Source organism: Trichosurus vulpecula, chromosome 7 (genome assembly GCF_011100635.1).
Source record: "Trichosurus vulpecula isolate mTriVul1 chromosome 7, mTriVul1.pri, whole genome shotgun sequence".
Lineage (NCBI taxonomy): Eukaryota > Metazoa > Chordata > Mammalia > Diprotodontia > Phalangeridae > Trichosurus > Trichosurus vulpecula.
In genome coordinates, this window is record NC_050579.1 from 59,868,520 (window position 1) to 59,885,527 (window position 17,008).

At 44.4% G+C, this 17,008-nt stretch overlaps 1 protein-coding gene across 1 annotated transcript; it reads right to left on the minus strand.

Moving 5' to 3' along the window:
• Window positions 1–530: 530 nt before the first annotated feature.
• LOC118857529 (chymosin-like) lies at window positions 531–14,204 on the minus strand. Its single transcript, XM_036768186.1, has 10 exons — window positions 14,149–14,204; window positions 12,417–12,576; window positions 10,846–10,963; window positions 10,282–10,400; window positions 7,278–7,477; window positions 6,852–6,854; window positions 5,432–5,545; window positions 2,935–3,067; window positions 1,937–2,035; window positions 531–668 (listed from the first exon to the last, which is right to left on the minus strand). The coding sequence occupies exons 1-10, from the start codon at window positions 14,202–14,204 to the stop codon at window positions 531–533; spliced, it is 1,140 nt and encodes a 379-aa protein (XP_036624081.1).
• Between the last annotated feature and the right edge of the window lie 2,804 nt (window positions 14,205–17,008).

A 17,008-nucleotide genomic window follows, 5' to 3' on the forward strand; every position in this document is an offset into this window, starting at 1 on the left:
GGAGGTATATGCTCATTGTAAGTAATCTCACTGGAAAATCCCATCTTTCTGGCACTTTTTCTTAATCATCTAACTTTCCTTTCCCTGGTCCTGTTTCTCTGACTCCATGACACATCCAACCCCAACTGGGGCCACAAATCCCATGACACCTCTCTGACAATGGGAAAATCTGAACATGGGAAGAAATTGTTCTGAAGCAACAATGGGGAAAAGGAATCTGGCTTTGATGCAGATGCTTTTCAAAATGAAGGGTGTCACCTACCAATTAGGCCCTTCATTCAGTCTTCTCCTGTCCCTCTGCAAAGGACCAAGGCAGCCTAGCCACTGAGCTGGACACACCCACGATCTCCCACTGCCCACCCTCAAAAATGTGCAAGTTGTAGAGACCACAGAAAAAGTCAGAAGGCAAGGCTCTATTGCCTAAGGGATGCTTTATTAAGGACAGCCTGAGGCACCCAGGTTCTCTCTCTGAGATAGGGTCAAATCATTGGGGTAAAGTTGGGTGAGGCTGGCTGAGTTCAATGTCTCTATCAGACCGCGGTGGCCAACCCCACACGGTTGTTAGCCCTGTCAAAGACGCTGTAGTATTGTCGGATGAAGACATCTCCCAGGATCCACAGTTCGTCACTGCCATCACTCTCAAAGCCACTGGAACACTGTCCATCCTCCTAGGGAAGACCAAAGCAGAGCATCAGTGCAGGTGACTCCCGCCTCATTCCAACAATAACTAAGGCCTTGTGCAGTCACAAGGGATTCTTCCCCCACTACCCTAATCCTTCATATCCATCACCATAGTGATAACTCTAGGCAAAGTAGGGCATTACCATCCTCTTTAAGATGAAACCCAGAAACAGAGAAATTCATGAAAGAAGAGCTTGGACTAGAACAAGGCATCCAGGCTCCCAGTTAACTGATTCATCAAATCACTTAATATCATTAGTGATGGTATGGCATAAAAATGGAAGGCCTTATGCCTGGGGTTATTGTAAGCCCTGAATTTTCCACCAACTATATGTGTGACTTTGTGTTAGTTGCTTCCCCTGATTCTCAGTGTCCCGGTCTTTAAAGCAGAATTACTAACAGCTATCTTAGAGAATTTTTGTAAAGATAAAATTACATACTCTAGGTAAAAGCTGTTTGTAAACTCTGCAGGGCTATCCAAATATAAAGTCATATTGTCTGTCTGATCCTACTCAACTCTCTCTTGTCTAGCCTGCTCATTCTTAGCTCTGATCAAGGCTAGCTTGATCAGCTGACCAGCGGAGGAGAGCCTGGGAGGCCCAAGGCTGGGATGTCCTGTTAGCATGTTGGCTACTGAGTCATGCTAATGTTGAATATAACATTTTGCCTTGAGCCTGATAGCATGATGAGGGAATGGGATGAGAGCCTCCAGAAAACCACAGACTTTCAAAGGGCAATCTAGGCAAAGGTGGAGTGGGGCAGAAGGGAAAGCTAAGCAATGTGCAGAAGTTTAAGTATCGAGTTCAAATCCTGCCCCTCGTGGTGGCCTCAGGAACAAGGCTTCCTAAATCCTTCCCCATGGTTCCCAGGCCTAGGCTGCCTTTAGAGTAGTGATAGGACTGCTCACATTTCTGCAACACTGTAAGGTTTACAAAGCACTTTCCCCACAACAAAATCATCAAGTAGAGAGTGTCACTACCACCTCATTTCACAGATGACATAACTAAAGCTCAGGGGGTACAAAGGACTAGCCCAAACAACACCCAAAGTGGCAGAGTCAGGACTAGACCTCAGACCAGATTTCCAAATTCAGTGCAGGTTCTACAATTCCATACCACAAAGGCAAGAAACATCTTGTCCATGCAGGTGGCTCACTAATCCTACTGGAGCAGCCTGTGTCCAAGCCACCTTCTGGTGACCAATCTCCCAGAGTTCCCACCCTTCCCTGAGAACTTTCTCCCCACAAGATTCCTACCTCATAGATGTAGGCTGAGGGAGGCAGAGGGAACTCCCTGCCATTGATGTGAATCACAACTGTAGGCATGGAGCTCAGCTTTTTGCAACTGATGTAATCCTGAAAAAAGACCAAGAGGATTTTCAGAGAGAGAGAGAGAAGATATTCAGCCCTCCTTCCCACCAGAGCAGAAGAAAAGGGGAGCCTGGGGTGGAAGGAAAGCCTGCAGAAACACCTGGAGCCAACAAAGTCTGTCCAGGGTTTCCCACTCATCTGGAAGTGAGGGTGTGATCAGTGTGAGTCATAAAGAAAATCCCCCTGCTACCTCCAGGCAATGGTCCAACTTCTGGACAAGGACCCCTGGGAAGGGGCAAAGCCAGCTAGAAACTCCAGCTCAGGACAAAGAGCCGTGAGCAGTAAAACGATTTACTGTGGCATTTGGAAGCAGGCAATGACATCCTCTGGGAAGGATCCTAGAAGTGCTTTCCCGATTGGGGAGCATGGAATCTTGGCTATCTTTAATGCAAATAAACTCCCCAAAATTCTTGAGGGCTCATGAAATAAGGAGGTACGGTCCTGGGCAATGCAAGGGAGCAGTGGTATGGAGGGAGGAAGGCAGGATCTTGACACAAGTTTGGTTAGCTCCTAAGCATTAAAATTTGTATTACCAAACAGAGGATCATGCTGAGATAACTTCCACTTAGCCTGTATATATCTTGTATGTACTCAGTTTTTGTATGTTGTCTCCCCCATTAGACTGTGAATTTGTGAAGGGAGGGATGTTTTTGTCTTTCTTCTTTGTATCCCCAGTGCTTAGAACAGATAGTATTTAATAAATGCTTGTTGACTGACAACTGACTTCAGAGTCCAAGATACTAAGGAGAACTGATCGCCAATAAAATCGCTCTTCTATCTGTTTTCTACACTGATAAATTTCCTCAGAACTGACTCTTCTCCAGACAGTAAAAAGCCAGTGAAGATAGCAGAAGAATCTCCAAAGGTTGAGCTGGGGGACTCACATCTCCATTAACTCCTACAGCACTCTCGATTTTGTCGATGTCTTGGCTTGGACCGACCAAGAGAGAGGTGCCAGTGTCCAAAATGACCTGGCAAGTATCATGGCAAGCCACCACCTTGTCATCAACAGTGATCCTAGGAGAAGTCAGACAAGCTGCTTAGTTCAACTTTGAATCTCATCTGCTTCTCCTATCAACATCAAGCAGTATTTGATTGTTTTTCAAACAGTACCCAAAGCTAGAGGTGAGACCCCAGAGGAGAGACAAAGGAAAGTAGTCAGCTTCCTTTACAGATTTTCCTTCCTTTGGTTAGCAACACATTTAAAGTTGGGGCTGACCCCCAGCAGGTTGATCAAGGTCTATGGGTCAGTCTCAAAGATGAACCAGCAGCCACTACCACAACTCCTTTGGAAGCAGGATGTATAGATACCACATGTTCTTAACACTGGATTATGTATCATCCCATTCTAGTCTTTATAGCTACATCTAGGGGGTGCAATGGATAGAGCACAAGACTTAGAAGACCTGAGTTCAAATCTGCTTGAACATGTACCAGCTATGTGACCCTGGGCAAGTCATTTAACCTCTGTCTGACTCAGTTTTCCCATTTGTCAAGTGGAAATAATAATAGCACCTGCTTCCTAGGGTCGTTTTGAGGATAAAACAAGATATTTGTAAAGTGCCTCGCAAACCTTAAAGTACTCTATAATTGTTAGCACTTACTATCAGGGTTTTTTTTAGCTTTAGATATTGTCTGACCTGTGGATCTTGTTTCTTATAAACTCCTTAAAGGCAAAGATCACATCTATCTACTTTTTGTCTTCTCTGTCATACCTTGTACATTGTTGGGCACATCACAGGCATTCAGAAATACTTATCAAAACATAAAAACCTACCAAGCGCTTAAATGTAAAGTTACCTATACTCAAGATGCATTAGTGAAGTACTGGTGGAACAGATGGAAGCTGTTACTCTGGACCATAGATTATTGAATTCTGGTTTGGTGATATCTTGAAGTATTTGAAAAATTCTCAAATTACTTTTAATTCACTTTGTTGAACATGTGCATGTGTGTATGTATGTGTGTGTGTGTATATATATATATATATATATATATATATATATATATATATATATATATATATATATATATATATATATATATATATATCCTCTCTGGGGATGGGCCATAAAGACTATACTTTGAGAAAGAAGAGTTCTGCGGGAGCAAAGACATTGGACAAGTGCATTCACCTCTGCGAGTCTCAGTTTCTTCATCTGTAAAATAGGAATGATAATTCCTGCCCCATCTACTTCCCAGGACTGTTGGGAGGATCACTTTCCACAGTGTATGAAAATGTGAGGAGTTAGAGTTACACAGAAAAATGACCAGAGAGAAAAGTCACTGCTCTGGGCAAAGTTAGGAAACAAAAAACTAAAGAAAGGGGGAGATTTATGGGACTAGTGGTGTCTTATAAGTGCAACCAAATTTTAAAAATTGGGGTGAAGGGGTTCTTTTTTGCCCTTGACAATGAACAACATGTAAAATCACAATTAAAATAAAAATATCTTATTCACATGTCTGTCATGTTGCCTTGAAGAGATTAAGGTAAATGCTAATAGGAAAGTCCTCCCTTTTGTGTAATAATTGTTAAACAATATAATTTATAATTACTATATATTGTAATATTATACAGTATACAACATTTGTATGGGACTTTGTGACATAAAGGGTTTTGTCATGTATGATGTCACTTGAAATTTCAACACCCCCTATAAGGCAAACTATCAGTTGTATTTTACAGATGAGGGAACTGGAGTCACACCTCTGGTAAGTGGAGGGCTGGGACTCAGATCTTCTGGTTTTCTATCCAATACACTTTCTTCTAAACTGCCATGTCCTAGGACTTTGAGTTTACCTCTCTATTCGGTGGTCTAGCTAAGTGGCTTTCTTGCTGTTCCTCACATATGGCCCTCTACTTTTGCATGGTCCACATACCCTCCTTTCTCTCCTTTCCCTGACAACCTTCATTTCTTTCTCTTTTTTAATAAGTTAATTTATTTATTTTTAGTTTTCGACATTCACTTCCATAGGTTTTCAATTTTCTACCCCTCCCTCCTTTCCCCCTCCCCAAGACAGGCTGCAATCCAGTGTAGCCTGTACATATACAGTCCTATTAAACATATTTTCACATTAGTCATGTTGGAACCCTCATTTCTTTCAAGACTCAGCTTGAGCATCGCTACCTTCACAAAGCTTCTCCTCTCCCCTCCTCCTTCCCTAGCCTACTTTGTGATAATTTTCTATCTATTCTGTTAATCCTTATGTACATGTCTCCTCATAGAATGTAAACCCTCTCAGAGCAGGAAGCCTTTGTTTCCTCCGCATTTAGCACTGTATTTGTTGATTGATTCCATGGGGCCTTGAACCCGAAGATCCCGGTTTTATTCTGAGCCTAGTCAGGAGTCTCTGACCAGGAGCCTCAGATCTCTCCCTTACCTGTCCACAGTGAACTGCCAGTAGCCCTCCTCAGTGACTGGCACCCAGTGGAGGGAGCCAGTGTAGTAGGATGAGTCGATGGCCCCAAGGATGAGCATGCTGTCCTCTTTTTTGCTGAAATGAGAGAAGATCACACTGAGCTGAGCAACTCATTAGCTCAAAGTCAAAGTCATGTGTAGGACTCTAGCTTTTGGCGGTTTACAATCAGACTAGGCTGGCTCTCCAGCCTCCCATTGACCAACAAAATGGGATTTCTATTCCTCTGAGAAGCTGCATGGAGCAGTGCAGAGAGCCCTGGGATTCAAGTCAGGAAGGGGTGGTTTCATAACCTGCAGCAGACACCAAAAGTGGAAGCCTGGGGAAGTCACTGCAGCTCCAACCTCAGTGCCCTCATCTATAAAATGAGGGGACTGGCCCTAATGGTCTCTAAACAGCTCTAAATCTAGGATGCTATGACTCTGGAGTTATTAACATTCTCTAGTACCCTCACCCAGGGCTTTGTAATCCAAAGCTATTTTATTAGAATGTCAGAGCATGGAGGAGCAGAAGTGTATATGTGCATGGAGTTTATTGAGTCACATGTCTTTCTCACTTACACACAGAAATTCAATTGGACATAACATTTGCAATTTGAAGCTGTTTCCTTCAAGCTACCTACCTCACTCTTCAGCCCCAACCCTTGGGGATGCCCAATTCTATCCGCTGGGTTCTAGGCATGATCTCTCATTTTCAGATTGTAGGTGTACCCTCCACATGCCCTTGAACACCAATATGGAAGCTCTAAATTCCCCTGGGATCTATCTCACACCCAGGAGTATGCTCATAAATATCTAAAAACTGAGTCTCCAAAAGAAAAAAAGAGAGACACACACACTTTTAAATTCAATCTGCATTTTTAACATTTTTCCAACACTTTCTCAAATCTAAACAATCGTCTGAGCTCTGATTTGTAGCATTTGCTGATTTCTGAGGTGTAAAAGCCCACACGGAATATTTTACAATCAGCTCTCTAAAGTTAATCAGAGGTGCTTCTAGCACACCCCTGAGTTCATATCTCTCCAGCAAGGCTCTCTTCCCTAGGTCCTTTTCCAGGAAAAAGTCCCTCCAGCAGGGAGGCTTGTTCCCTTATCTTGGGCCTTTTGGGCTGAGAATTTATTTTTTTCTGGCTGCCCACTGTGGACCTTCAGCCTACATCAAATCATTTCTGTTTCTACTTTTCTTTCTCTCCACCCCTGGCTACCACATGAATTCCAGTTATACTGGTGTATACTGTACATTCCTAAAGTTTAACTTTGTGTGTATGAAAACCTCTCCATATATAGGGGAGAAGGGAATGGTACTCTAACTGCTGCATTGTTTACTGAATGCTCAGAAATTCCCAAGTTCTTTCATGTTGTATTCTTCCAGCTTCCCCTGCTACTCTCTTTAATCTGTAACCTTATTCACACCATTCTCCTGAGAATGGTGGGTCCTGGTCCATCCCTATTCATGTTAATTTTCTTCATCATCAACAGAATTTTCATCACCAACAACAAATGTTTAATGAACACTTTTTTATAAGTATGGCTCAATGTTAAGGATACTGGTGGAGATGTTATTTCCTTCTAGAAATGGAAACTGACCACTCACTGAATGTCAGAAGTCTGATACATTTCTTCCACTATGGTTTGCACTTTCCATGTATGGTCTTATAACTATGTGGCAACTCTCCCCAAACTGCTAGGTGTTCCCAAAGGGAATAGAAGGAGGGGATCCAAAATGACAATGAGGGGGGACCCCCTAAAATCCTGGTTAAAGATTCACATCAAATCAACTACATCTGACCCCATCCCAAAGCATCACTTACTTGCTCAGATAAACAGAGAAGAGGTCCCGAGCAACCAAGTGCTTGTGCATCATGTTGTCAAAGACAGGGGTGGCGTCGTCCGAAGATATGGAGGGGTAGCCCAATCCTAAGATCCCATCAAATTCAGCATAGACAAAGAAGTAGCCAGGCTCCTCAGTGCTCAGGCCAAAGATCTGGTCACGGTCCACAATATCAGAGACCTAAATGGGGACAGAAGGCAATCACTCTGGGTCTGTCCCACATCCATCACCCAAGAGAAGATCCTGGTCTGCAGTTAGCCCCAGTGAGGGTAGAGGGAGCAGAGTTTGTGTCGAAATTTGTAACTCTGCTAGGACCACTACAGAGGCCGAAAGAAAACATGGGCACTTTGATAGCCCTGAAGAGAGTGAAACAGTGGCCTGATGATCCTGGAAGCCTACCTGGTTACCTAGCATGCTGGGGACTTGCCCAGACAGGGCATCACAGACTCAGGAGACAGTGGTGGGCCCAGCTCAGCTAAATTCTCCTTCCTAATGCCTCTTCTGTTGACCTTTTGTAGGAACATTAAAGACTTGGAGAACAAGAAAGGGATGAATTGAAAGGGGAGGAGAAGGAGAGGGAAGACCAGTATGTTTGCACAAGGCAAGGCCTGCTGTTCTTAGCATAGAGAGAGGGAGGTGCCTAGCAGGAGGGAGGGACAAGGGAGGCAGGGAAGGGCCAAGTTGTCCTGGAACTAGTACCAATCAACAGGGCCTGATCACATTGCCACCCCAAACTACTGTCCATCCCCACCTTCTCCCTCCTCCACCCCTGCCAGTCTCAGCTTCCTCTGGCCAAATGAGGCTTTCAAGGAGGAGACACAATATCTAGGGTGTCTATCCCCAGCTTTCCCAGGTAGGTGATAAAGGAGGAGCTGAAGCTGCTGTAATTCAATATGACAACAGGCATAGGGTTGTTTTTTTATCCTACACCTAAAGTAGCAAAGAAAAAAGGCAAATTGCTCCAGACTGCAAAGGAAGTAGGACACTCAGAAAAGGGAAATTCACATTTCAAAGCCATTTAGGAGCAGATCCTATACAGACCAGCATGGCCCTGGATGCTTCAGAAACTAGCTCAAGGTCCCAACTTATTGGTAACTTACTGAGGAGAAGCTCTGGGCTTTCTTTGCTTATGCTTTGCCTACATGGGATTCCCATGAGGTCAGGTGTATCAGTATCTCCACCCAGTCAAAGCCAGAAGATCAGGCTAGTAAGGTCAGAAAATGAGGAGCTTTTTGTGGGGTACAAATTAAACTGGATGTGAGCAGATAACCATTCAGCTGGATGCAAGAGGGAAATCTCTGAGTTCAAGGTGACAAATATGAGATTGAGTGGTTGAAGAAAGGCTCCACTTGATAGAATTCCAAAGGCTTTCTAGTCCAACCCATGCTTGGTCGAAAGGGCCACCACCGACATCAGTGGACAATCATCCAGCCTTCGCTTAAAAATCTCTCAAAAGAGGTAACATGCAACCTCCTTCTGCAGCCAGTTCTGCCTTGGGATAGTTGTAGTCCTTAAGAAATGTTTCCCTTCATCGAGGTAAAATCTGCTTTGCTAAAACGTCTAGCCACTGCTCCTAGTTCTACTCCCAGGTATATCCATTCCAGGAGGGCAAAGAAAGACAGCTACCTCTCCTGAAAGGCTTGAGACATTTATCTCCCTGAGAAAAAAAAGGTTTTCCCATAGCCTCCATGATTTTAAAAGACTGTCTGCTCTCAACTCTGTTTGCTTGCCCTCATGGAATCATACGGAATGTGCAAAGACTGAACATGTATAAAGCAGACTGGAGATAGGAAAAGAATGAAAGTGGAACTCCCCTATTATATCTCCATTTGACTGGTGAAAAGCCAAGCTCCCTAGAAGCCAGGGCATTGGATTACAGTGACAGGAGATCTGCCCTGCAGTTCACACAACTAGGAACAATCCCAATGGAAGGCTTAGCAACAGAAGAGTCCAGAAGAAGAAATTGTGGCACAAGTAAGAAATGCTAGGACTACATTCATGAAAAGATGTTTTATTTCCCAGAAAAGGTGGGAAATTAAAATAGAAAAGGCTGTGAGCAATAGGGGAACTATATGCAGAAGACAACCAAGATGGTAAACATCCTCAAGTCTGTGACATATGGGAATTGATTGAAGAAGCTGGAGATCTGAAGAAGATTTTGAAGTCTGGAGAAGAAAAGGCTTAAGGGGCACATGATAGCAGTCCTCAAGTATCTAAAAGGCTATCAATTAGAAAGAGGGACTAGACCAGGGGTGGGCCTCATATGTACCATGTGTGGCCTCAAGGCTACAGGTTTCCCACCCCTTGGACTAGACTATTTCTATTTCCCTGAGGAAAGCTACAAAGAAGCAAATTTCGGTACAAGTTAAGCAAAACTTACCATTAATCACAACTGGCCCAAAGTGGCCCATGGGGCTTCTCACCCTCCGCTACCTCCCTATAGGCATTTAGGCAAAGGCTGAGGGGTGCCTGTCAGACAGGCTATCGAAAAAGATTTCTTTGGGGGCAGGGCTTAGACCAGATGGTCATTGAGGTCCCTTCCAAATATGAAATTCTGTGATTTTGATTCTGTAAAATAGGAACAGTAGGTGGGAAAACCATAACAAAGAAGGATGAGGTAAAAGAAATTAGGGCATAAAGATATGGGGTTCCAGAGAAATCTATGTCAATGACACTAAGCAGATCTAAAGGCTGTGCAAGTCAGTGGGAATGGGGGTTTTATTGGGAAAGGAGCACCCCACAGAGCTCTGTGTGTGTTACAGTTCTGCAGGGGCCTTGGAAAATCACTCAAGGAAAGCTCACTCTGAATCCACCTCCCCCCACCCCACCACTACCACCCACAAAAAGCCTTCCCGGTGGGCAGGAACCAGACACCAAGAAAAAGTGCTTCATGCTTCCAGGAAGAAACATGCTTGGCTCAGGGACCACGCAATGGTCAGCCCTGCCAGAGAGGGGTGGGAATCCTCTGTTCAGATCATACTCACAGTGACAGTGTCATAGCCCAGGACCCCCTCCATGCTGCCAGTACCATATTCGATGGACAGAGATTCCTCAGTGCTCCGGAACGTGGAGGACTTAGACGGATTGAATCTGTGGTGGAGTTCTGAAACAACACAACCCCGAGTTCAGGGGGAGTCCTGGTGAAGCTTTATACTTCCTATTAATGTATCTGTCAGTCAAACCACAAGCATTTGTTAAGTACCTACTAAGTGCCAGGCACTGTGTTCATCTAACTGACCCTTGAAAATAAGAACTAAAAACTTATTCACTACTACAGAGCAGTTCTTTCTTCCTCCCCTCTCTCTGCTAGGTCCACAGAGAATCAAGTAAAGGAAATTATTCTTTCCTACTCCATTCAATATCCAGTTTCCCATCCCACCCACCTCTCTTCCCAATTATACAGACAAGTAGCATGAATAAGCTAGACTGGAGACTCTAAAGAAGAAGAAATCATCTATATCTGTTTTGTCTAGGGATAGTTCCAGACTCCACTCTAGACCCCTGACCAACATAGCCAGCCTAAGCCCAAGGAGAACTGGGCTACTTACCACAGGCATCACTTTGGCAGTAGACTGAGGGGACCCAGAGATTAGAGGAGCCAGTATCGAACACCACAGTGAATTCTTGGGGTGGAGTCCCAATGTGAATCTTTCCATAGTACTCAGCCTGAAGACACAAGAAGACCACATGTTGGGATGGTGATGCTCAGGTGGCATATAGTCAGAGAAAGGGACAGGATGAGAGGTTAGCTTGGATTTTATGTCTGCCAAATTTCCTGTCTTGACTTGAGCCTGAGGAGAATTAGAGATGAGGAGAGGAGAAGATGGTATCCTGAGCATCTCAGGGTCCTGGAGATGGCCTGGTGATGCTCTACAATCCAAGTACAGCAGGTCTCACACTCATATTATCTGTGCCTAAGCCTGCCTGCTTGGAACCTATCCAGGTACCAAAGTGAAAGGTTAGAAGGGGCTGACGTAGATACCAAAATGGAAGAATGGATGGTGGAAAGCAAGACTAGGGAAACAGGCTGAGGATAGGAACAGAATCACCAAGGAAGGTTCCACAATGGGGAGTGAAATAGGGGGAAGAGGAGGGCATGTTCTGGATAGGTAGAGGAGGAGGACCAGCTGTTCTCTACCTCTGCTATGAGCAGAAAAGGGAGAAATGGGTTATTCACTGCTGCAACAGAAGGGAGTGAAGTTAAGAATCAGAAAAAAAAATCCCAGGTAATCAAAAGTGTCCCTTCCTAGAAAGGGCTTCCAAGAGAGTTTTTGACATTTCTTTTTTGGGAAGCATCAATGAAGGCATCAAGGAGTCAGCACCTGAAGTGAGCCTTGAAGAAAAGACAGGATGTCTGAGATGCGGAGATGAGGAGTAAATGGATTTCAGGTAAGAAGAGTTCATGCATGTTAACAGAGGCAGAAAATAGAATATCAAATTCACAGAACGGCTAGTTTATCCAGTATGGCTGGAATATAATGTTTGTGATGGGGGCATAGTGTGTACAAAATCTGGAAAAATGGTTGAGTGAGAATGTGGAGGGCCTTCAAAGCCAGGCTGAGTTGCTAGGGAAGTTTGGAGGAGGAGGTAAGATAGTGAGTTCTGTTTTGGGCATTTTGAGTTTGAAATGTCTATGAGGCCATCCAACAGGCAGCTGATAAGGAGTAACTGGCAATTGGAAGAGAGACTTTGCTCTGTGTGCAGACTTGGGAATCCTTCCTAGACTATGCCATGACCCAGAGGGATTCTCTAATTCCCTGAGAAGTAGGGAAAAGTAGAATGGGAGGGGACCAGGAGAAGCAGCCAAAGTGTGGGTTTCAAGAGCACTTAGCCACTGGGCAAAAAGAGCCAGGAAATCAAGTGAGATAATGTATGTAAAGCGCTTTGTAAACCTTAAAGTGGTATGTAAATGGCAGCTATTATTGTCATCACTTCAATCATCTCATCATTTTTGATTAGAATAAAAGGAAAACAGGTCAGAGTCAGTCTCAATCTTGCTATAATTCCTTTGTATTCAACATAGGTTCACTAAGAGCATCTTTGATACAACTCCAGGAGCAGACAGAAGGAGAGCATCATTATCATTATTATCATTATTATTATTAACAAAGGAACTCACATCCAGGTAATTGGTCATGGGCTCATCTGCAACCTTGTCATATTTATGATGGCGCCGGTACTTGGAGCTGGGGGAATACTCATGCTTCTTCAGAAAGTCTTCCAGCAAGCCACGCTCCTTTAGCAGACTTCTTAGTGTCTTCCCTTTGATCAGCGGCACCCTTCCATAGTTGAAAAAGAGTTAGCCAAGTCCCTCTACTAGAATCAGCCAACGTTCCCCAAGAGGGTCAGCCAAACCCAAATCCTGAAGCTTCCAGGTGCAAGGGCAGTATATGGTGGTATAAGGGAAAACCATTGTAAGAGCATCAGAAGACCTACGCTGTACTCCCACCTGGGCTATTCCTAGCTATATGACCTTAGATAAGCTGTTTAAACCTCTTTGTTTAAACCTACCTCATAGGTAAAATGTGACAGTGGAACTATATTCTAGGTGATGTTTTATCTCTAAAATCTATGTTATCTAAAGATATTCTTTTACCCATCATTTTGGCCACTGTGAGAAATTAGGTACTAGATGGAAAAGTCCTTTGTTAAAACTGTGATTACCAATTAATAGTCATTTTAAAGAAAAAAATAAAATGTTAGCTACTTCTTTTGACTCTTTCTCCTTGATTTCTGTCTCAAAAGGAACTCGTGCAGAATCATCATTTTTGTATTCTTCTCTTAGCAGAGCCTGGGCCAGCTAATGGAGCTGCCATCCCATGCAAAGGCATGATCTCATAAATGAAAGGCCAGGGAATTGTGGGCAAATCCCTTTCCCTCAAACACAGCTGAAGCTAAAAGGGCCCAAAACAAGGCAATATCGTGGGAGATGCAGCCCAGTTTGAACCTGGCAATCATTCATAACCATGTTGGAGTTTCTCCTACAAAGCCAGTAACACATGGACGAGGAAGGCTTTTTCCTGGATCTCATAGCTTTTCTGATCCTCTGGTGGTTTTCTCCTTTCCTCAGCTTTTTCATTCCCTAGTTCCTCTACTACCAGTTTCCATCTGACTCGGGAAATAATCTGGAATGGGGATGGCAGCTCCATTAGCTGGCCCAGGCTCTGCTAAGACCCTTCTGGGAAATGGAATGACAAACGTGAACACCAACTCACACCAGAATGAAAGCAGCATCTGAAAGGCACTCTACAAACCACCCCAGAATGTTATTGCCTGAGCCTTTTATCTGGCTCAGATGATTTGATTAAAACATCTGGGGAGCTTTCCTCAGGGACTCCCTTTGATGAAAGCCACTGCTTCAAAGCCCTGCCTGTAGCCCACTAGTTCTAGAACCACTGGATTCAACATAAAGGAAAAGTAGTATCGAGGAAGTTTAAAAAAAAAAGAACTATGGTTTGTCTAAGACCTTCTGATCTTTTTCAGAGATCTTGCTTCCCCCTCACCCAAAGGAAGATCAGGTTTTCTGGAGCACTTGGTACCTAGCTGTGCTTCAGATTTGGTACCTGGGCACACAAAGAAGGATTCTGGATATTTATTTACAAAAGGCATGTGAGAAAGAGAATTCATTCCTCTTTGTGTCTCACCAATACACAGAAAGTTACATTTTAAGGAAGAACACACTAAAACTTAGAGTGTAGAGGCTAACAGGGAAAACTGCAGGATTTCCTATCATAGACTCCTCATCTGTTAATGAGAGGCATCAGGCAATCTCTAAGTGTCTCCTTCCCTTCTCCCTGAGGTTTCTCTCCAGCCCCAGGGGATCCATTACACTCTGAGGCATCAAGACTTACTTGACCATGCATTCTGAGAAGGCGATGATGGCAAGGAGGACCAGAAGGCACTGCATCTTGCTGCTCTGGCCAAATTCTGCAGTTGTGGAAGTGCTAGCTACTTTCTTCTCTACCCTACTCTAACCCTAGCTACCCTTCTCTACCCATTAGCTGTTTTTATAGAAGGGAAAGGACCCACTTCTGGCTAATAGGTCACAGAGATCACCCCACATTAGAGGCAATTCTGCAAATACCATTAAGATACCGCCCTCCCTCCCCCCCAACCTCCAAGACCTGCCCCACACCTGGCCCTCACACAGAAAGATAAGGAAAATAAAATGACATCAGTTCCTAGAACTTCAAAGATAGAGGGAAAATATTATTGGCCAACATGGGGAGAGGAATGTCAACTGAGGTCTCTCCAATTTGCCTTTCATGTTCTAAACAGTTCACTCCAGTGAACCTAAGTTCACCTACTTAGAAAAGGGTTGTTTGAAACACCAAATGGGTTGCAATGAGACTTGTGTCTTCCTCTACCTCAGGCCCCATGATCCTTAGGGACTTTTCTCTGTTCAGGAATCCCCCAGCTCTGCCTTAATAGTTATGTTTGGTGGGACTTGATCTGCTATTTGAAGTAGAAACTCAAGCATGGAGGATAGTGGGGATTTACCCATAAATATATGAAGTCATTTAGCCTAGCAGGAGTGACTCAAAAGGGGCTTATTCTACATAGCAAAGAACTGACATGATCCCTGTTCACAGAGGGCTTATAGCTGACATGAACACACACATGTACACACATGCATACATACACACACACACTCACGCTCTGATTCTAAGCCCATTTCAAACCCTTTCTCATCATCCCCGGGTGTTTTTTTTTCCTCTGAATAGACTGAGGATTTAGCATGGAAACATTCAGATCCGTCACATTTGCCACGGCTTGTCATTTTCCGCAGTTGTTAGAATCAAACTGTAAGCAGATCAAGAGAGAGGCAGAGAGAGAGAGACAGAGAGAGAGACCGAGAGACAGAGAGAGAGAGAGATAGAGAGAGAGAGAGGGAGGGAGATATGGAGAGAGACAGAGAGAGACAGAGAGAGAGCACATTTATTAAATTCTACTATGAGCCAGGCATTGTGCTAAGGCTTAGCAGCTAAGCACTAGGGACACAATTATAAGCAGGACAGTCCCTACCCTCATGGAGCTCAATGAGAGAAAACCACACATAAAAGGGGAAATCTGCACGGGTAGTTTGAGGAAGAAAGGAGGCAGCAGTGAAGAGGAGTACTAAGAGGGTTCTGGTATGAGAGAGGTGAAACATGAATCCTTCCAAAAATGGTGGTCTCAGGAAGGAGTCACCTCTCAGGAGAGGAAGGCCTCATGGCAGAGGATTGTCCAGGATGGCAGTTTTGAAGGGGAGGAGGAGGAGGAATCCAGAGAGCCCTGGCATGAGGGAGGGATTAGCATGGAAACCCAATGTGCCCTGAATCTCACTATCTGAACTTATGGACTGAGGATTCCTGCCTCAATACCATATTATCATCTCAAGATGACTTGTCTGAAAGCACACAGGTAGTAAGGTGGCAGAATTGAGATGTCTTCTCACCTCAAAGCCACTTCATCCTGCTGTCACCCAGACAAGAAAAGTAGACAGATTTCATGAAGAGAATCGTATACTCTGGGTTCAGTCATTTTAAACATGTTGAGAGGGGCAAAATAAGTAAGTCAGGGATTGTGAAAGCAAGTCAGAGAATGGTGTGGCCTTGATCTTGGAATAAATGGTGCGGTATAAGATAAAGAGGAAAATTATGGGGATCTGGCAGGCAAGTCAGGAAGGAATAGAGATCTATGTGCATGGACACTTTGGACAAAGACTGAGGGCTAATAGAAGAATATAGGTGTGGGATGAGACAGCACTGACTCTACTGACAGTCTTGGGAGTGGGGCAGAAGAGGATGAAAACACAGAGATGAGGCAGAGGGTTCTGCTCTGTTAAGGCAATCAGTAAATGAGAAGCTCTTCCCCCTCCCTCCCCATTTGAATAGGCTTCAGGTGAGGCTCCAGGTGGGGCCCATGAAGGGAGGTCTGATTATATCTTAGCTCCCAAGTAGGCCCAAAACCCTTAGCTACTGGTGCTGGGCAGATGTGGGCATGAGGCCCCCAGGGTCCTGGGGGGAGTTGTTGGGACCAGAGTCAATAGTGGGAGCCTGGGTTCTGGTCCTTCAGATGGGGTTCTAGCTGATTGGATGATGGCTAACAACTGTATAAAAAGAGAGGACACAGCTTGGAGATTGAGACTTGGTGGGGGCAGGAGTGGCAGTGGCAGAGGGGGAGGGGGGCTGCGGTAGCTGAAGCAGAAGCCAAAGCCGAAGAACCTGAAGCAGCAGGAGCTACTGAGGCCGACTTATTGGGCCTGGAAGCTTTTGGCCAGGATATCAAATTGAGAACACTGGTCCATGGGTCTGCTACTTTGGAGCTAGAATATATGCTTTAATTCTTCTGCCTTCTACTTAGAGAATTCCTTATATCCTGCAGTTCTAAACCATTCAGGCATATTTATGATTTTCTTTGAAATCATGAATTCTGCCTTTATGTTATCGGCTCATGAAGGCCTTGGAGAACAAGGCCAAAGCCTTTACATTGGATTCCAAGAGCAACAAGGATCTACAGGAAGGCCAATTCTGTTGGAGTTAAATGGCTATTGACTCATTGATTAAATGAGGAGGAAACCTGGGTCAGACCCTCCAGTGCCAGGGCCTGGTTGTTTCTTGTAGGATCTGCAATGCCCCTTCTAGAATCTGACTCCCCTCCCCCACCCCCCAGCTCACAGCAGGCCAGGCAGACTCCTCTGATTCTCAGACACCACAAGGCCACTCTACT

What these genes read in the sequence shown, in the direction of transcription:
- LOC118857529 (XM_036768186.1), bottom strand. Translation starts at nt 14,204, where the DNA reads ATGCAGTGCCTTCTGGTCCTCCTTGCCATCATCGCCTTCTCAGAATGC. An exon ending in TTCTCAGAATGCATGGTCAA is followed by an intron (nt 12,577 to 14,148) that starts GTAAGTCTTGAT and finishes CAACTATGGAAG; the next exon opens with GGTGCCGCTGATCAAAGGGA. An exon ending in CCTCAGCCTACATCTATGAG is followed by an intron (nt 669 to 1,936) that starts GTAGGAATCTTG and finishes GGTCTTCCCTAG; the next exon opens with GAGGATGGACAGTGTTCCAG.